This window comes from Trachemys scripta, chromosome 2 (genome assembly GCF_013100865.1).
Source record: "Trachemys scripta elegans isolate TJP31775 chromosome 2, CAS_Tse_1.0, whole genome shotgun sequence".
Lineage (NCBI taxonomy): Eukaryota > Metazoa > Chordata > Testudines > Emydidae > Trachemys > Trachemys scripta.
This window is the reverse complement of record NC_048299.1, coordinates 197,226,630-197,247,908: the sequence shown is the minus strand read 5'-3', so window position 1 is coordinate 197,247,908 and position 21,279 is coordinate 197,226,630. Positions and strand designations below refer to the sequence as shown.

The 21,279-nt window shown below is 43.5% G+C and overlaps 1 protein-coding gene across 7 annotated transcripts in view; it reads left to right on the top strand.

Annotated features, from left to right (window-relative positions):
- MTCL1 (microtubule crosslinking factor 1) overlaps positions 1–21,279 on the top strand; it is a 201,278-nt gene that overhangs the window by 22,480 nt on the left and 157,519 nt on the right. For all 7 annotated transcript variants that reach the window (XM_034762628.1, XM_034762626.1, XM_034762625.1 and 4 more), the window contains exons 2-3: positions 1,491–1,715; positions 3,582–3,740. In XM_034762628.1, the coding sequence (XP_034618519.1) occupies positions 1,491–1,715; positions 3,582–3,740 (384 nt within the window). The remainder of the gene's footprint in view (positions 1–1,490; positions 1,716–3,581; positions 3,741–21,279) is intronic.

Genomic DNA, 21,279 nt, shown 5'->3' with positions numbered 1-21,279 from the left:
GTATAGACAAGATCCCTGTCCCAGGGAGATTACAATCTAAGACCCCGATCCAGCGAACACTTACAAACATGCTCAACTTTACACATGTGAGTAGTTCCATTGAAGTGAATAGTACCATCCATGTGTACAATTAAGCTTGTGCAACAGTGTTTGCAGGATGGGGCATAAGAAGACAAGTCACATAAGATGTGTGTGTTGGGGTGTGTGTGTGGGGGGAAAAAAAGAGTAGGAACTGAAAACTTAGAAAGGGGAACAAGAAGGATGTCATCTGCTTTAGCTTGTGCATGTTTTAGAAGCAAGAAATTTAATTATTAGCTAAAAGTAGGCAGGAGACAACTCTGAAAATACTGCAGACATATTATGTAACAGTTTTTTCCTGTGAATATTGCTAATAGTGCTTGATTCTGTTGCTCATTAAAATACATAACTATGCCTTTTTGATTTGGCTAATAATCTACTGCAGCTGTATCAGTCGTTCTGGAGGATTTTATGGTGGAGAACATCTCTTGTCCTTGCTCTTTGCCTTGGCACGAGTCCATTCTTATTTTAAACTTCATTAATAATAGAGCTGTAGAGATCCCCTGAGCCACCATGTAGTAATTTAATGGCCTATACCCTGAGCTGGAAGGCCTATATAAGAGTTTTAACTCAAAAGCGTCAATCACGCACAGATTAAATGACTGGGAATGATAGAGCTTATCCTCTTCCAGAAGCGGTTTACCCTGCTGTAAACCTTAATATCTGACTTTAGCGGGCATGTTCCTCTCCTGGTATAATTTAGAATTGGGACAATTAAAAGATTTTAGGGATGGCATGGCCTGTTTACATTCGTGTTGACACAGATATTTTTCTGAACACGTGATTCTGGGATTGGCAAGTGTGTCTGTGCGCACACCCTGCATAGGTGAGGGAGGGGGTTTTCAACTGACTGGGAATTCAATGTGCATGCACTAAAAGACTTGGACATAAAGCATTCTGATGTGGAACAGTTGATTATTTGACTGTAAATTGAAAAGTTCATGTTGCAAAGATTTATTAAAGCAGGAAAGAACATTTTATTTCTTCAAAGCACTCTCTATTATAAAGACATCACACAGAGAAGTTCAGGCGCTTAAGTAGGTTTGCTATAATTCTGATGAAATAAACAATCAGCTAAGATAATGGCTAATTATTATGTAAATTTCATTTTAATTCATTAGGGGAAGGAAAGGGGAAGGTGTTATCGGTTTCAGGAGACAGATACACATCCTGGTAACCCTGGTCCATTCTTAATTACCATGGCAATTAAAACAAATAGAACAGACATTCATTAATGTAATTCAACATAACTATTCTAGTAAGGGATAATATTGATATTCCCGTGACATCTGGAACTGCATATTGGAATCTACATCACCTTTTTGATATTGTATCTTGACAAGCAAGTTTCTTTTTTATTCTCCTGGATGAGATTTAGAGATATAATGGAGAGGTGTTTTGACTTTTCACAGGATGAATTGGATGAACTTCGGGCTGAAATGGAGGAGATGCGTGACAGTTATTTAGAGGAAGATGTTTATCAGCTGCAGGAACTCCGGAAAGAGCTGGACCGTGCAAACAAGAACTGCCGCATCCTGCAGTATCGTCTCAGGAAAGCAGAACAGAAAAGTTTGAAAGTTGCGCAGACAGGCCAAGTGGATGGAGAGCTCATTAGAAGTTTGGAGCAAGATTTAAAGGTGGGTAAGGTACTTGTATGGAATATATTCATAGCAAAAAGTGAAAGGGCACAATCTTAGTCTTTGGTCAAAATAACAGATATAAAAGTAACATAAAACAATTATTTGTATTTCTCAAAATATCAGACCCAGTGTCCTTATTTCTTGGCAGAGAGCAAATATGCAACTTAACGTCATGAAAAAGGGACTTAACTAAATGAAAACTATACACAAATTCAAATGAAAGGAACACTTATCAAGTTACATTTATATCTTCTTCACTTTTGCCTTATCCTGTCAATCAGGGTTGGTGGCTGTTGTTGTTCATCTCCAAGTGTTATTGTCAAGAGCATCTTCCAAGCTGACATCAACCTCCTTCATGTTCTTCTTCAGAGTCTCAAACTACCTTTTTCTGGGTCTCCCTCATGGTCTTTGTCCCATGATTACTAGCTCTTGTCCTCTCTGGCCAACATATCCCAGATCTCATCATCTCAAGTGACCCAGCCATCTCAGTCAATGCTCCCTCAGCTGCATGTGGCCAGAATACAATAGCCTTTGCCCATTTTTTATCGCCATCAGGTGAAGCAGTTGCATGCTGCTTCCAGTTGATGCCCTAGTATTGTACTGATATATTCTCTGAAGATGAAGACCATAGAGCATGTGTGACTGGCACAACTTTTACAAAGCACCCACCGGGCTGATGTTCTTGGTTTGAAATTGAAGTTCCTTCTCCCATATGGACTGCCTGCCACATCTAACGAGCCCCACCTGCCCATAGCAATCTGGCTATAAAGTGCCAAACACCCCCACCTTTTACACTCTCACTTCCAGTTAAGAACTTCTCTGCCATGAGAAGGCAAGTGGTAGGAGTTTAGCAGTCAGAGGCTTTGTATTGTGCCAACTGCATGAGGCATTTTAGGGAGTGAGAACTGATCCTCAAACCCACCTCAGCCATAATAGTTCTTTGGGAGTTATTTTCATAGATTTCTTGTAAAAATGATTTTCTTTCTGTATTACCAAAATTCTTAGAATCCTGTATCTAAATTTTAAAAATCTAATATATTTTCAACATTTATGCTGTTTATTTCCTTTTTTTGCATTTCACTTAGCTTGGAAAATTGAAAATAGACTAATAAAAATCATGTTTCCTTTTAGTCAGTTCCAATTCATGGTGATCATCCATTAGCAGTTTGGTACCATGTTTGGGTTGCAGACACTGTTGAAAAATACCATTCCTATAAAAATAAACAGTTTATATTGAAATAATTTTGTGGAAACGTTTCCATTTACGTTAAGCTTTGTAAAAACAGCATACAGTTATCCTGGAACTAGAACGTGCAAAATTAAAAGCTTCCTGCAGCTGCTAATTGTATTACAGTCCAAAATCAGCTTCACTTTTCTAAATATGTTTGGGGGAAATATTCATCGTTGCCCATGTTAAGTTGAACCTAGCAAACCTGTGTAGTCTTCTTTATTTTTTGGTTTTCTTATCACTTTTACCTAGTACTGACTGCTGTTGATGCAGCAAGACCTGGTAGATGAGGCTGCCACACAGTTGCTGTTTTGATCAAAATGCTGATCTGTCAATTTTAACAGTATAACTCCTGCATTTTTATTATTATTATTATTACTATTATGCTATCCCTAGGGTTTCTGAGCTTGATGTGTCAAGGGAAATGCTTTGATAGGTCTAAAGTTCCCATCTTCATTTTCTCCATTGGAAACATGAATGTAAATGAATAAGAACTATGGTTTGAGTATTCAAAACTGGGTCTAATAATTTAAATTGAAGATCCCTTGATTATCCAAGATTGTAATGTGTGTGTATATATATTGCATGTTCAGGTAGTTAGACTTCATATGGGATGTTTATGCCATTCTAACCAGGTAGCCAAAGATGTATCTGTCAGACTGCACCATGAACTGGAGAGTGTGGAGGAGAAACGTGTTAAAGCAGAAGATGAGAATGAAATCCTTCGGCAGCAGATCATTGAGGTGGAAATATCCAAACAAGCACTGCAAAATGAGCTGGAAAGATTGAAAGAGGTAAGCACTAGCCAGGAAAATCATGCCAAACCATGTTCTTGGGTTAAATGGAAACTTGTTATCAAAACATCTTAGAATATTTCGGAAACAAAGAATATTAAAATACCTGCTGCCATTGGAGTTGCTGATACAATTGGCACTGATAATCATCTGCAAAATATTTTTAAATGCCCAGCGGCATTCATAATTTAGAAACCATTGTGAAGCCATCAACTATTTTTTATCCAGTGCCCATCACAGTGCGTATATCCCATTTTATACAGTACGGACTAGATCAGGGATCGGCCACCTTTGGCACGCGGTCTGTCAGGGAAATCCGCTGGTGGGCCGGGATAGTTTGTTTACCTACAGCGTCTGCAGGTTCAACTGATCGCAGCTCCCACTGGCCGCGGTTCACTGTTCCAGGCCAATGGGAGCTGCAGGAAGTGGCGTGGGCCGAGGGATAGGCTGGCTGCTGCTTTCCGCAGCCCCCATTGGCCTGGAACAGCGAACCGCAGCCAGTGGGAGGTGCAATCAGCCGAACCTGTGGACGCTGCAGGTAAACAAACCATCCTGGCCCACCAGCGGATTTCCCTGGTGGGCTGCGTGCCAAAGGTTGCCAATCCCTGGACTAGGTCCTGCGTGTCTCAGTTTTTACTCAGGCAAAACTCCCATTGACTTCAATATGATAATGTAAGATCTGGAAATTTTGCTTACGTTAGGTTTGAGTAAATCTTACAAGATTTGTTCCTGAAAGGTTAATTTAGATTTACAGAGTAAATCTTGGCTTACTTTACTTGCTGACATCAGAGGGACTATTGGCGGAGCAAGGCAGATAGGAATTGGTTTGTAATGCACAAAAACCATTGAATTGAGAAACAAAAATGCTGCGTGTTAGGAAAAGGAATAATTTCTATTGTACTTGACACATATTCATAATGGATAAAATGATGCTGCTTGGAAGGAAGTGAGGTGAGGAATGGAGGACACAATAAAGGAAGATGGAAGACCAAACATGGCCCATATCCTGATCTATAGTAGCATCTCTTTTCTTGTCACAGTACAGCATGTTGGTAGCCCACTGTCTCTGGTCGTTCTTAACCCAGATTGAGATAGAACATTTAAACATAATGAGGTAAGGCATTTATCCTCTGAGCTGTGGACAGATTTAGAGAGCTAGTGTAATGATGTGTTTATTTTAATCTTTCAAACAGTTCTTGTGAATCAACTGGCACAAAGCCTGATTCATTTGTATAAGGTTGACAAACCGTATTTAATTTCTGTGTGCATTTAGGTTGTGAGGAGAATGAGTTCATTGCAACAATTTTGGAGCTTACTATACATAAAGTGGCAGCTCCTCAGCTGGTGTCAACTTCAGTGGAGCTATGTCAGTTTATACCAGCTGAGGATTTTCCCCAAAAGGACAGTCTGGCTGATGCCTTAGTTATAGAGGGTTTTGTTTATTTGTTTTTTTTACTTTAAGCTATTTGCAGATGTTGTGCTTATAGGGCATCATAATTTGCTAAAAGAAATGGCAAGCGCATGCCATACAAAACCCTTCCATCCGCTATACAAGCTAATTTTTATAACTGGCTATGCATTGTTCTAATGTAGTGGTTATCAAACTGCAATCCACAGAGCCTCCTGCCTGGTGGTCTTTAGGAGGAGGTATTTTGAGAACAAAGGTATGGCTGATCAGAGCAATGGGAGACCAAATGGTCCAACAAAGGAAAATTCACTAGGGAAAGGATAGAACAGTAAGATTCAGTCAAGCTGAGGACCTGTTAGGGAATAGGTAAGGCATAAGCCCGAGTCATTTATTGAAAACGTACCAAATATTTGTATGTATTGAGTGCCGGAGATTCACTTGGCACTGAAAATGAAGAAGACATAGTTCCTGCCCTAAAGAGCTTACAACCAAATAAGTGGAAAATGTCATTTCTCTTCAGCATTATTTGATAGAGACAAAGCTGTAAAAGAATATAGTGTAGACATGCTGGTAGGAAAGTTAGTCCATTGGTGATCAGTAGAAAAGCCAGCCTAAAGGCTGTTCAGAAAACCCTTCATCTTTTGTATACTGTAGTGTTCTTGGAGGCCTTTGCAAGGTGTGATGATGGCCTCAGAACCAGGAAGCTGTATAACTATCTCGGTCATTCTTTTAATAAATAAATAAACAAGGCTTCTGTTCAGATTGCTGTGATCCACCATGCCACGTTTAAATGTTTTAATCTGGAAGGAGGGGAGAAGAATGTGTTTCCTGCTCAAGATGAGGATAGTAATGCATACTGAGAGACAAACTCTGGTCCCTCCCACCTGGCCACAGCACGCCCTTAACCAGAGAAACGATGCTCAATAGCTGTGCAGATGGGAGGTAGATAGGATTTGGAGACCCTGCACCACATTCTGCAGAGCTCTGCATTGTAAGAGCAACCTGCAACCAAGTGCAGAGGGAGAGGAGGAGTGGCAAAGTGGGGTGTCAGGAAGGGGCAATCTATCTAGTTATGTGGGATAGGATGGATGTGCACTGGCTGTGAGGACTGCTACAGCCCTGTGGTTGCAGTAGTGGCTGTAATGTGCCTTTGTGACTATTATGCAGGACGGGGAGTAGGACTACTCCTTCCTCCCAGCCTCTGACAGAGGTTTCCAGTGTGTAGCTTGTCCCTCATGCCTATGTCCTGGGATCTAGGATTTGGCCTTTATGGTTGGATAGTAGTTGGGATAATGTTGTAGATAAAATTATATATATAAAAAAACCTACAATAAAAGAATGTTGAAGATGTGAAGACTAGCTCTCATAAGTTAGGAAATGCCAGAATTAAGGCTTCCTGTGCAACCATAATGTGGCCCCCTTGTGCAACCATAATTTGACCCTCTTGGTGCATGTGCATTATGATACAGTCTTTTAAATTACATGGTTACAAACTGTTTTTTCCAAAGGGCCCCTTCCCTATTCGAGGCATAGGTTGGATGGTGCTCACTGAGTGGGTAGTTAATGTATAAAAATTTGATTATCAGCTCTTTAGTCTAGCAGACAAAGATATAACAAGATCCAATGTCTGGAAGCTGAAGCTAGACAAATTCAGACGGGAAATAAGGTGAAAAAATGTAACAGTGAGGGTAATTAACTGTTGGAACAATTTACCAAAGGTCACAGTGCATTCTCCATCATTGGCAATTGTTAAATCAAGACTGCATGTTTTTCTAAAAGATCTACTCTAGTTCAAACAGGAATTAATTCAGGGAAGTTCTATGGCCTGTGTTATACAGAAGGTCAGACTAGATGATCAGTGGTCCCTTCTGGCTTTATAATCTATGAATTTCTCTTTATCCTCATCATTCAACATGTGACTCCATGCATTATTTACTGCACACCATCCAAACATTGAACCAAAGAGAATTATTGATTTCCTCTTGGGTTTTCTTATGGTGTTCTCTCATCATAGTATCCCAGTGCTTCACAAACATTAATGAATTTATCTTCATAATGCCCTTGTGAGATGAAGTAATATTATCCCAGGTTTAGAGATGGGGAACTGATGCACAGAACTGTCAAAAGTATCAACTCCTTTTGAGTCTATATCTGAGATGCCTAGGACCTGATTGTTTCAGAATACTTAGCATTTTATAGCACTTTATATATTCAGAGCAGAGCTCCCTTTAGCTGAGCTGCAGCTGTCAGTGCTAGCACTTCAGCAAATCAGACCCCAGTTGTCTCAATTTGGGTACCCAAAAAATTAAGGAACACACGGTGGACACCAGTGAAAATGTTAGTTTATACAATTTGCCCAGCATCAAATAGGTGGTAGAGGCAGGAATAGAATTCAACTTTCTAGGGCAACATTCAACTGCTTTAACCATGAAACCCTCCTTTCTCTTCCTGCAATACCCTGCCTCGTTCACTACACACCTTCCAGTTTCTGCAGCAAATGAAGCAGGGGTCTTACAGGCAACAGCCTCCTTCACTACACAATCCTGATTCATCCCCAGAGTGGATGCATCCTGTGAACTGAATAAGGCAGCGATCCTGTGAGAGAAATAATATGTGATCATGTAATTAAAGACTGCATCATAATGTGTGTTCACAAGAAGGCTGAATTAAGGTTGCACAGGCAACCTCTATTTCAGTCATTTCCTAACCTTTGAGTGCCTGACTTTGCAACCTTTATGTTCTTTTAACCTTTGCGTGTGTGTAATTTTCTAAGATTTTTTTTTTAAGTTTACAAATTGAGAACACAAATTCCATTGTGTGGTACCATAATGACCACCCCCCCTTCAACCTCTCATGGGTCAACATCAGTGTTGGAATCTTTAGAGCCTCATTCTTGGAAATGACTGAACCATTTTAGCTGAAACTAAGAAAAACAACATAGAAGCCTGAGACAGTCACCCATCATGGAAAATTTCAACCTGAGTGGTTTATGTTTGGCAAAATTATAAGCAATGAAAACAGGTCCTTATAATGGAAAGCATCAGTCAACCTTAGCTTTAAGTGACACTACTTGTGCTGCCTACAATATGGTTCAGAATAATCCATTCTCCAAACTTCAGTAGCTGCCTAGAAATGGCAATGAACCACCCCCGCTCCACGTTGCACAAAAGTATTGAAAATGCATAGAGCTTGCTTCTTTTCCCTGAGAGGAGAATAGTTTGTGTCTCTTATTTGCAGCTGCTAAATGTATATTTTGATGTATTCTTTGTGCTTGGAGTTTTCAGCCAGCAAAGAGAAAAAGACAGACAGTGACATGGCAGGGTTCAAGTTGCTTAAAAAGGGTAGCCCTGCTGAAAAAGACAAAGAATGGGGAGGATTAGGAATGAGGTAGCAGCTGCAGAAAGATTTGACATGAATGTTATAAAACGGTTTAGCAAGAAATGAATGAGATTGTGTAACCAGGGAGAAAGGGGGATTTATTTTCTGTGGAAAAGCCCTATTGAGCAGCTGATAACCTTCCTCTGTTGTCATTGAAGGCAAAAGAGCTGGGGGGGAGGAGAGCAATCTGAGATTGTCACTTTCTCTGTCATTGGGAGCTGTGACATAACTGCCTTCTCCTAGTTCCCCCTGTCCTGCACAGGCTCTCTGAGCTAATTCAAAGATAAAATCATTTGCATTTAGAATCCTTTCCCTTAGCAGGCATGAATGGTGTTCTCCAGATTTCTTTATTCAGGAAATCACTTCCAGTTATTGGGGGGCCTTTATTGTAACTTAGGCTTGTTATCATTCTCCAGAAGGAAGGTACAGGTAGAATGGGAAAGCAAGAGAGTGAGAGGAGACAGGTCCTGTTCATTTTCATCTGAGGGGATGGAGAAATGAAAGTCTGGGGACCAGCAGTACTCTTGTTAGGGTGCATGAATTTAGATGAAAACTAAAGCATACTGTAAATGAGGTTCCGCAGGATGCTGCAAACTCTTTAGGACAATTGTGTCTCCCAATGCTCTTTATTTTGGAAGATCACATGGTAATAGAGATACTCTCATGTACCCGTCCCAGCCCTCAGCCCCACCCTACCCTTCCACTGCTTGGCTCTTGGAAAGTTCTTACTACAAAATACCACATAGTGCTCGAACAACCGCAGCTCAAGAACCGCTACTTTCAAGTAAAAGTTAATTTTCTGTTGTGGTTGAAATATTGTTCTGTTTAACAAAATGGAAGGCTGTATTAAGACACTAATAAAAATAGAAGTGATGGGTCACTGAACTGGCTTTATCCTATCCTGTTTAGAGCCAAATTCCAACCAGAGAGACACATGCACAACTCCCTTTGAAGGCAGTGGAAGTAGAAAGGATGTGTCTGAGAGAAAAATTTAGCTTTATTTACATGATATGGTAAAACAAGCTGGAGGTTACTTTTCAGGGCTGTGCACAGGGAGTTATCCTCAGGGTCCAGACCAACTGCTGGCTGCTCCTTGACTAACTGCTGCTAGGCAACAAATGAGCCCAATTCTGCTGCCTTGGAACTGACAGAGTGGCCACAGCCCCTGATTGGCTGCTGATTTAGCAGCACTGCTTATAAGCCTGGCCCCCACAACAGATAAGCGACTCCTCAATGTGTATCATGCCCACACCTGCATTTGCCCTTGTTTCAGTCTCCTCTCTGGTGTAAATATACAAGGTATGAGGTAAAGATGGATCAGGCTTCAATTCCTTTGGCACAGTTGGCAGAATTTACTCCTCTAGTATATCATTTGGAGAACACATATCCTATAATCTATTAAGCTAAGACTCTATGCTTATATGGTTATGGTAGTGCTTGACAGTCTTCAGTCACTTCTCTAGTGACGCTAGAGGGTGGATTCTCATAGCTTCTTGATTCTTTGTATCAAAAGCAATTATATTTTTTTCATGCACCTTTTGTTTCTGTTAGCTAGCACCAGGTTTGAATTGTAGGAATTGGTTGGGCACCAATGCAAGAAGAGGGGAGAGAGAACCAGTAAAGTACAGAGTCAAGTAACATTTAAAAAGCATAGCAAAGTTATCCTGTTGATATGGTAATCCTATTTAGGGGTTACCAACCATGAGAGCTATAGTAGTGAAGTCTTCTGCAATGATTAGTGAAGAAATTGAGAGGCAAAATGTTCTCCTGTAGTGCAATTTTGTAGTGTCTGACTTTTTTTAACTTGGAAAAATAATGAACCAGAAGACTCCAATATCAGCCACTAAATACATTCTGATCATGCACATCATTCTAGGTATTTCTTACTACAGTCCATGTTTGGCAGCAGTCATTTGATTGTGTTTACAAGCCCAGTGCCACAATTTGAGTATAATATTCTGGGAATGATTAATTAACAATGCCTCTGCTGATCATAGTCTAGCTTTTTAAAACATGCCTGCAAACCTCATCTCATGGTACTCAAACTGGGCACAGCCTCCAAAGAACACTGTCTTCCTATAAATCAGACTGTCCACAGCCTCACTCCTTGAGGCTTTTATAGACCTCAGCTGACCTTTACATGTAGATAATGTTACTGTTTGGGATGATGACATTCACAGTGGGAAAGTGATCTACCGTAGCTGCAGATTTGCCCAAATGCCAGTTAGTTACAATGAAACCTGCCTAATAAATTAGCTGAGATTTGGCAAATGCCAGATTGTAGGCACTTTTGTTTTTAAATATTTTTGAAGCCTTTTGGTATGAAAACTAGTGCAGATCTAAGCCCCCGAAAGTTCACAACATGCATCCATTTCCCTTTCTTCCATCCCACTGCCAAATACACCCTCCCCCCCTAAAAAAACCCCTCAAACATGTTCTGTATCATATGTGCTGTGGACTCGGCCACTGTGGTGCAAGCTGTGGTCAAGGTATCATCCTGAATATTCAGTCTTTTATTGTGAAATTCCTTTGGGGTTAACTCTGTGATGAAGCTTAACCCCCATCACCTGCAAGACTAGTGAATGCACCCAGTTAGTCATGCTCTGCACTTGGGGAGGTGAGTACCTAATTGGCTCCTGGCCAGAGTGGGCAGAGCTAAGCCATTATAAGTAGACTGAAAGAGGTCAGTTGAGGGGGAAGACTATAGGAGAGACAGGGTTAGGGTAACAGACAGAAATAATGGGGACAGCATGTAACAGAGGCAGCATAGGCTCCTGTGAGAGAAGCCGCAAAATAGGGATTTTGCAAGTACAAGAAGAGAACTTCAGTAGTCCAAGGGGGCAGAAGAATTATCCAGATTTAGTTGGACTTGTTGGTAATACCCCAGATGGGGGTTTGAACTTTGTGATTTGGCCGGAGGGGCTGAACCACAGAAGATCTGGAGTCAGCAGCAGGCAGCCAGCAGGAGGCACTGAAGTTGAAGATAGTGGCAACATCCCGCACTGATGCAAGGGGGCATTTGAAGGGTGAGTGAGCCCTACCACATATTGGTACTAGCATGGGATTGTGGAGACTCACCTCTGAGGAAGGAGGGAGATACCAACTGCCTTAGAGGGGCAGACGGACAGACTAAATCTCTCTTTTTTTTTTTTTTTTTTTTCCCCCCCTTCTTTCCTGTGGGGAACCTGGAGGCTGTAATCCGCATGCTGGCAGCCCAGCACAAGCAGACGCATGCCTTTTGTTGCATCTATTACAAGGACAGCAACAACAGCAAGAGGCTCAACAGGCTCGGCAAGAACATTTCCTGTCATGCCTAGTGAAATGGACCCCAGGGTCCTGGGTAGTTTCTGACGAAGAAAATTCTGCCAGAGCAGTATCCGGCCTAGCAAAATTGGGCCCAGCTGATGACCCAGAGGCATTTTGCGCAGCTTCAAGGGGGTAGTGACCGCAGCAGGATGGACTGAATCCTCTTGGGCAGCTCGAGAGGCCCTGTTCCTCTTGGGAGAAGCTCAAGCGGCCTGCCAAGCTTTGTCTGATGAGCAGGCGCAGTTCCGTAGAATTGTAAAAGATGCAATTTAGCATAGGCTGGGACTGAGCCTGTCCCCTGAGGGGTGTGCCCTAATGTGGCAGCGCAGCATTTACGAGATCTGGCAACACTGGCTGCTATTAAACACAAACTCCTTAGATAAGGTGGTGGATCTTTCATAGATTCTAGGACTGGAAGGGATCTTGAGAGGTCATCGAGTCCAATCCCCTGCCCGCATGGCAGGACCAAATACTGTCTAGACCATCCCTGATAGACATTTATCTCACCTACTTTTAAATATCTCCAGAGACGGAGATTCCACAACCTCCCTAGGCAATTTATTCCAGTGTTTAACCACCCTGACAGTTAGGAACTTTTTCCTAATGTCCAACCTAGACCTCCCTTGCTGCAGTTTAAGCCCATTGCTTCTTGTTCTATCCTTAGAGGCTAAGGTGAACAAGTTTTCTCCCTCCTCCTTATGACACCCTTTTAGATACCTGAAAACTGCTATCATGTCCCCTCTCAGTCTTCTCTTTTCCAAACTAAATAAACCCAATTCTTTCAGCCTTCCTTCATAGGTCATGTTCTCAAGACCTTTAATCATTCTTGTTGCTCTTCTCTGGACCCTCTCCAATTTCTCCACATCTTTCTTGAAATGCGGTGCCCAGAACTGGACACAATACTCCAGCTGAGGCCTAACCAGCGCAGAGTAGAGCGGAAGAATGACTTCTTGTGTCTTGCTCACAACACACCTGTTAATACATCCCAGAATCATGTTTGCTTTTTTTGCAACAGCATCACACTGTTGACTCATATTTAGCTTGTGGTCCACTATAACCCCTAGATCCCTTTCTGCCGTACTCCTTCCTAGATAGTCTCTTCCCATTCTGTATGTGTGAAACTGATTGTTCCTTCCTAAGTGGAGCACTTTGCATTTGTCTTTGTTAAACTTCATCCTGTTTACCTCAGACCATTTCTCCAATTTGTCCAGATCATTTTGAATTATGACCCTGTCCTCCAAAGCAGTTGCAATCCCTCCCAGTTTGGTATCATCCGCAAACTTAATAAGCGTACTTTCTATGCCAATATCTAAGTTGTTAATGAAGATATTGAACAGAGCTGGTCCCAAAACAGACCCCTGCGGAACCCCACTTGTTATGCCTTTCCAGCAGGATTGGGAACCATTAACAACAACTCTCTGAGTACGGTTATCCAGCCAGTTATGCACCCACCTTATAGTAGCCCCATCTAAATTGTATTTGCCTAGTTTATCGATAAGAATATCATGCGAGACCGTGTCAAATGCCTTACTAAAGTCTAGGTATACCACATCCACAGCTTCTCCCTTATCCACAAGACTTGTTATCCTATCAAAAAAAGCTATCAGATTGGTTTGACACAATTTGTTCTTTACAAATCAATGCTGACTATTCCCTATCACCTTACCACTTCCAAGTGTTTGCAGATGATTTCCTTAATTAGTTGCTCCATTATCTTCCCTGGCACAGAAGTTAAACTAACTGGTCTGTAGTTTCCTGGGTTGTTTTTATTTCCCTTTTTATAGATGGGCACTATATTTGCCCTTTTCCAGTCTTCTGGAATCTCTCCCGTCTCCCATGATTTTCCAAAGATAATAGCTAGAGGCTCAGCTACCTCCTCTATTAGCTCCTTGAGTATTCTAGGATGGATTTCATCGAGCCCTGGTGACTTGCAGGCATCTAACTTTTCTAAGTGATTTTTAACTTGTTTTTTTTTATTTTTATCTGCTAAACCTACCCCCTTCCCATTAGCATTCACTATGTTAGGCATTCCTTCAGACTTCTTGGTGAAGACTGAAACAAAGAAGTCATTAAGCATCTCTGCCATTTCTAGGTTTCCTGTTACTGTTTCTCCCTCTTCACTGAGCAGTGGGCCTACCCTGTCTTTGGTCTTCCTCTTGCTTCTAATGTATTGATAAAAAGTCGTCTTGTTTCCCTTTATTCCCCTAGCTAGTTTGAGCTCATTTTGTGCCTTTGCCTTTCTAATCTTGCCCCTGCATTCTTGTGTTGTTTGCCTATATTCATCCTTTGTAATCCGTCCTAGTTTCCATTTTTTATATGACTCCTTTTTATTTTTTAGATCATGCAAGATCCCATGGTTAAGCCAAGGCGGTCTTTTGCCACATTTTCTATCTTTCCTAACTAGCGGAATAGCTTGCTTTTGGGCCCTTAATAGTATCCCTTTGAAAAACTGCCAACTCTCCTCAGTTGTTTTTCCTCTCAGTCTTGATTCCCATGGGACCTTACCTATCAGCTCTCTGAGCTTACCAAAATCCGTCTTCCTGAAATCCATTGTCTCTATTTTGCTGTTCTCCCGTCTACCCTTCCTTAGAATTGCAAGCTCTATGATTTCATGATCACTTTCACCCAAGCTGCCTTCTACTTTCAAATTCTCAACGAGTTCCTCTCTATTTGTTAAAATCAAGTCTAGAACAGCTTCCCCCCCAGTAGCTTTTTCAAACCTTCTGAAATAAAAAGTTGTCTGCAATGCAGTCCAAGAATATGTTGGATAGTCTGTGCCGCCCTGTGTTATTTTCCCAACATATATTTGGATAGTTGAAGTCCCCCATCACCACCAAATCTTGGGCTTTGGATGATTTTGTTAGTTGTTTAAAAAAAGCCTCATCCACCTCTTCCACCTGGTTAGGTGGCCTGTAGTAGACTCCTAGCATGACATCACCCTTGTTTTTTACCCCTTTTAGCCTAACTCAGAGACTCTCAACACTTCCGTCTCCTATGTCCATCTCCACCTCAGTCCAAGTGTGTACATTTTTAATATATAAGGCAACACCTCCTCCCTTTTTCCCCTGTCTATCCTTCCTGAGCAAGCTGTACACCTCCACACCAACATTCCAATCATGTGTATTATCCCACCAAGTTTCAGTGATGCCAACAATATCATAGTTGTGGGTATTTATTAGCACTTCCAGTTCTTCCTGCTTATTACCCATACTTCTCGCATTTGTATATAGGCATCTAAGATACTAGTTTGATCTTGCCTCCCAGTTTTGTCCTGACCCTCCTTCCTCTCTGCCAATATAGCCCACACTCCCTCTTGTTTCCGACCCATCTCCCAGGTCTCCATGTTCCCCACTTACCTGTGGGCTTTGCTCACTTGTCCCCGTCAAACCTAGTTTAAAGCCCTCCTCACTAGGTTAGCCAGTCTGTGTCCAAATAGGGTCTTTCGAGGAGGGGAAAGGTGAACGCCATCTCTGCCTAGCAGTCCTTCCTCTAATAGCATCCCGTGGTCGAGGAAGCCAAAGCCCTCCTGGTGACACCATCTTCGCAGCCAGGCATTCACCTCCATGATGCATCCGTCTCTGCCCGGGACCCTATCTTTGACAGGAAGAATCGAAGAGAATACCACCTGCGCTCCAAACTCCTTCACCCGTACTCCCAGAGCCCTCCAGTCACTCTTGATCTGCTCAGTGTCACACCTCGCAGTATCATTTGTGCCCACATAGATGAGTAGCATGGGGTAGTAGTCAGAGGGCTGTATAATCCTCGACAATGCCTCCGTAACGTCTCGGATACGGGCTCCTGGCAGGCAGCATACCTCCCGAGATGAAATGTCAGGGCGACAGATGGGCGCCTCCGTCCCCCTCAGCAGAGAGTCTCCGACCACCACTACCCTACGTTTCCTATTCGCAGTGGTGGCAGCAGACCTCCCAGCCTTAGGGGTACGAGGCTTCTCCTCCTTTACTGTAGGGGGTGATTCCTTCTTTCCTGTATCAAGAAGAGCATAATGGTTACCTATTACCACGGCGGGAGGGTTCGGAGCAGGGGTGGAGCACTGCCTGCTGCCAGAAGTAACCAGCTGCCAGTGTCCACCCTGAGCCATCTCCTCCTCCACTAGTGGTGTATCAGCAGTCCTGTGTACTGGGACAGCTACCTCCTCTGTCTCCACATGGACACAGTCCAGGAATTGCTTGTGGATTCGGATGCTCCTCAACCTAGCCACCTCCTCCTGTAGCTCTCCCACCTGCTGTCTGAGAGATTCCACCAGCAGGCACCTTTCACATTGGATGGTCCCCCCGGCCTGGATATCAGTAAGTGGAGATTACAAATTACAGTCTCTGCAAAACCACACCAGGATCTGGGTAGAAGCATCCAGATTCAGGCACTCTGTCTGGCTACAGGCGCAGGTGGAGGAGACAGAAGCAGTGCTGGCACAGGTGTTGCAGGTCTTCCTAACCATCATAAGCCTCCCTCTGTCAAACTCCCTCTCAAACTTCCCTGTCTGCAGCCCCCTGTCCACTGAAAGGGTTGTTTAAGCAAGAAGTTTTGAATGTAGTTGGTTTATAGGTTTTAAGGGGAATAAAGGGAAAACAGATAGAACCGGCAAGGGACCCTTGCCCCTTTCCCGCTCCTCTTCCAAACTCCCTTGCGAAACTCCCTGTTAGCAGCCCCTGTTCGCAAACGCTCCCTGTCGCTTGTGCGCTGCTTTATAAAGCCCTGGCCTGTATGAATGCCCCGCCCACTGATTAAGGCTCAGCCACTTACCAGAGGCTTCTAGCTTTCAAACCTTCCTTTGAAGCTCACAGCTTCCAACTGTCAGCCACAGCGCACGGTCCTTCAAACAACCAACCAAACAAACAGACTGACAAACACAAGCTCAGCACACAGCAAGTTACCCCCAAACACAAACACACACTACAGACAGTCACTTACCCCAAAAGGGTGCTGTATTGTTCCTCCTTCACCTGGAGAACTCCCTTGCAAAACTCCCTGTTAGCAGCCCCTGGTTGCAAAATCTTAGAACAATTCCTAATGCCTGCTGGAGCCCAAAGCTGGGTCAGGATGTTTTAACCAACTTCTACTGATGAGGCGGTGGAGAGGGCGGAGGCCTACATGGAAGGGGGTAATACTGAACCCTCTGGTTGCTGGGTTAGTTCCAGGGGATGTTCAAGCAAGGAAGGCGACAGAGAACTCTGACCCTGGGATGGCATGGAGCACACATGGGGGGGGGGGGGGGAGAAGTTCTTAGGCAATCTGGTATCTAAGAAACTGAAAGAGGTGTGGTGCCTTAGTCATCACAAGGTGCCTGGGACAGGCACCTGGGTGGGTGAGAACACAGTTGTGTATTTCTGGTGTGGCCAACCGAGTAATAAATGACCGCCCACACATGAAGTGCTGCTGTTTGGATTGCTACTACCGCCCACTCTATTCTCTCAGTACGGGGTGCACTCCAGTGTACCTAAGTGCTAAAGAGGCTGGCCCTGAAATGAGAGGACTGATTGGCTCCAGATGTGGGCAGATGCTAGTTTGGGAGATTAGTCTCCTGACTGAAAATAGTCTGGTACATGTTTCATGTGGGCATGGAGAGACACGAATCTACCTGACAGCGGAAGTAGAGGGAGATATACAAGTCAGAGGAACAAATTGAGGGTTGGTGCAGTAAAAGACCTCCCTTGGCCCAAAATTGTGGGTAGAAGCTGGCCTAATTTCCCAGCACTATTACAAGACAAAGTACTGCATGGATGAGTTGACCATAAGATGACCATCCCCCAAACATGGTCTGTTGGACAAGGTGGCCCAAAGGTAGGACCAGAGTGCGTGGACACAACGGACTGAAAGAAGTTAGTCACGAGAGGTGAACAAGAAATGCCAGGTCAATTACAGGCCATGGAGACACAGTCACGGAAGGCAAACCAAGAGCTGAAGGAGATGAAAGCCTCATGATAATAGAAGAGGCCACAAAACAAGAGCAAGACCTGGTTCTGACAATGCTTGACCTGGTGTTGAAAAGAATTGTTGGCAGCAACTCGAATAGGAGCTAGCTGCTCTGTGAAGCATGGAAACACCAGACAAGGGTGCCCTGGCTTCTAGAAGCCAAGAGCAGATCCCTGCCAAGAGGAAGCTAATTGGGTGAGTTCATGGGAAATGGGCATCCTAAGTGTGGAGATGGGAGAAGCTGCCTTGATCGTGGACCCTGACCCACCACCTCAAGGGTGACCACAGGAGGACACACCATCTGTGGAGATTTTGCAGATGTGGGAACTTCGAGAGAGATTAACTGCTGCAGAGGAGGCCCTGCAAATACACATCCAAGAGAGAGGATATTGGAAGGAATGTTATGAAGATGTGCTAGATAAAAAGTTCTTTGTTCACCCGAATACAGGATGTAGAGGAAGAGGTGGAGTGGCTACAGGGCCCCATACAGTGAAGGGGAGAGAGTACCCTGAGGGGTTCTACCTTGAGAGAGAATGTGTGTACGTGTACATGTACGTGTGTGTGTGTGTGTGTGAGAGAGAGATGGGGCTTAACACCCATCATCTGCAAAGCTAGTGATTGCACCCAATCAGTTCTGCTCTGCACCTGGGGTGTTGAGTGGCTAATTGGCTCCTGGCCAGAGAGGGTGGAGCTAAGCCATTATAAGTAGACTGAAGGAATTCGGTAGAGGGGGAGACTGCAGAAGAGACAGGTCTATCTGGCTGAGAGAAGCCCAGGGCTAGGGTAACAGAGGTAGCACAGGCTCCTTTGAGATAGGGTTTTGCAAGGACAAGGAGAGGACTTCAGTAGTTCAAAGGGGAAGAAGAATTATCCAGATTCATTGGGACTTTTTCATGCTACCCCAGAAGGGGTTTGAACTCTCTGACTTGGCCAGAGGGCTGAGCCACAGAAGATCTGGAGTCAGAGGAAGGCAGACAGCAGAAGGCGCTGAAGTTGAAGATAAAGGTAACATCCCACAACAATGCAAGGGAGTGCTCAAGGGGGAGTGATTGAGCCCACCATAACGCTGACTCTTTTCCCCTAGACTTGCAAAGTGGTACATGAAAGTTTACTCTAGAAACTCCCTATTAAAGCTAACAAATCCCCATGTGCTGTTGTAGAAAAGTATGGGCAGCACTGCAGAATTCTATTTGCTCTCTCACTTGGAATGTACGGAGAAATATTTTACGTTTGCTTTTTCATTGTCATCCTCATCATGGCCTGGGTAAGACTTTGTGCCTAGTAAATTTTAATGATGGTTTCATATGTTAGTCCTATGTTGGCAACATAAGAATCTTTTTTTATATGGAACTTCTTTAGCTGGGCAGATATTTACTATATCTTTGGAATAATTGTGAACGTCCTTTGCTTTCTCACTCTCTGGTGAACTACTCCTGACCAACTTCTAGTTTGTATAGTCCTGTAAAGGGATTGTCACACAGTGGTTTCTTTTACATTTATACAGAAGCAAAGGAACTTACCAAGGCTGACGAGCACTTGAGGTTGCATTGCTGCATGCAGATGTAATTTTCACCTCTTTCCAGATTTGCCCATTTCACCTGAGGGGAGTCCATTGCCTACTCTCCCTCAGGCTTTCCTTCTGAGGACAGTAATTATAATCTCTGCTTGGTGGCCAGTAGGTGGAGACTGGAAAGGGTGCTGCTTCATTGCAGCCCCAGGACACCACACCACCTGTCCCCTTCCTGTCCATCACTGCTCACTTTGGGAGCAGTACTGAATGTTTATGGGCTCCCTGTCGAAGGGATGCTGTGAATAGTTTTTGTTTGGTTGGTTTTGGCCATAGCAGGGGCCCTCCAGAGGAGTCTGTGTGGACAGGAGCCACCACAGAACCCAGATGCACCTGGCATCCATTGTACAAATCAGTGAGCTCTGGCTGAATGAAGATGGGTGTAGCCAGCATGAAGCACTGTTCAGCTGATGCTTGTGTGAGCTGGCATCCCAGACAAACACAGGCGTGCAGTCTCTGTGACATGTGACTTTCATCTCTTGCTTTGGCTGGCTAGCAGTGAACAAATGCCAATTGTTTTCATATCACATCTACAGTAATTTCATCCATGCATCTGGAGCTCTGGTTAGTGGGATGGAAAAGAGTAGGAGACAGTCTGTCAAAGTGAGAACAGGCAATTTTCTGAGATGCATATTGCCTTACCAAGGTTCCCAGATTGTGTGCAGCTCATGTTGTGGTGCCGGGCATAGAAACAAGTGTCACATCAGACAACATGAAACCCTGAGTGCAGAACTGTCAAGAAATTATTAGGCATGTGAAAAAAGTCAGTGAGTTATTGATTTTTCTGTTCTTCCTTGAAAGAGTTAATCAATTTCTCTTTACAAATTAATTATTTACAGTAGCTTCTGTACAAGTTTCTTTAAAAAGTGAAGATATAATTGATTGTAAAGATGTCAAATGAATTATTAACATCATAGCATTCAAATAATCACAGACTGAATGAGCAGACAGCTTTTTAAAATTCCGGGGTATTTAAACCTCCTGGTTTTGCCAAGATTTTCACTATTACTATACTCTTTTATCAGGGGGTAGCCGTGTTAGTCTGTATCTACAAAAACAACAAAGAGTCTGGTGGCACCTTAAAGACTAACAGATCTGTTAGTCTTTAAGGTGCCACCAGACTCTTTGTTGTTTTTATACTCTTTTAAATATACACTTAAATATACATAGCTATCAGTCAAGAAATATAGATCTTCAATAGAAACCCTTGGTGGTTTTCAGAAGATCTAGTGCAGCTGCATGTCTTGTGTTGCTTTGATCAATAAAGAAGTTATCAATCTTTCCCTTCTCCTCCCATTACTGATAGAGTGGTGAGTGGAAACAGAATTGAAGTATTTTGTTTTCTGTTTTCATCGCTTGGTTTGTGGAAATCTGAAGTTTCTGTTAATACTAATTGAGAATACATCCGTGAACCGAGTTTCTAAAAGTCCTCACATTTGGGCCTAACAGGCTTGTATTTCTTGGATCTGTTTTTCTTTTATTATTCATAAAATTTGTACCTAACAGCTAATGACTCTGTGAGGAGAAGGAGGATAGAATCGTAGGATTGGAAGGGACCTTGAGAGGTCATCTAGTCCAGTGGTTCTCAAACTAAGGTTGCTGCTTGTTCAGGGAAAGCCCCTGGCAGGCTGGGCCAGTTTGTTTACCTGCCACGTCCGCAGGTTCGGCCCATCGCAGCTCCCAGTGGCCACGGTTCACCGTCCCAGGCCAATGGGAGCTGCAGGAAGCAGCACAGACCGAGGGACGTACTGGCTGCCACTTCCTGCAGTCCCCATTGGCCTGGAGTGGCGAACCGCGGCCACTGGGAGCTGCGATCAGCCAAACCTGCGGACGTGGCAGGTAAACAAACTGGCCCGGCCCGCCAGGGGCTTTCCCTGAACAAGAGGCAGCACTAGTTTGAGAACTACTGATCTAGTCCAGTCTCCTGCACTCATGGCAGGATGAAGTAG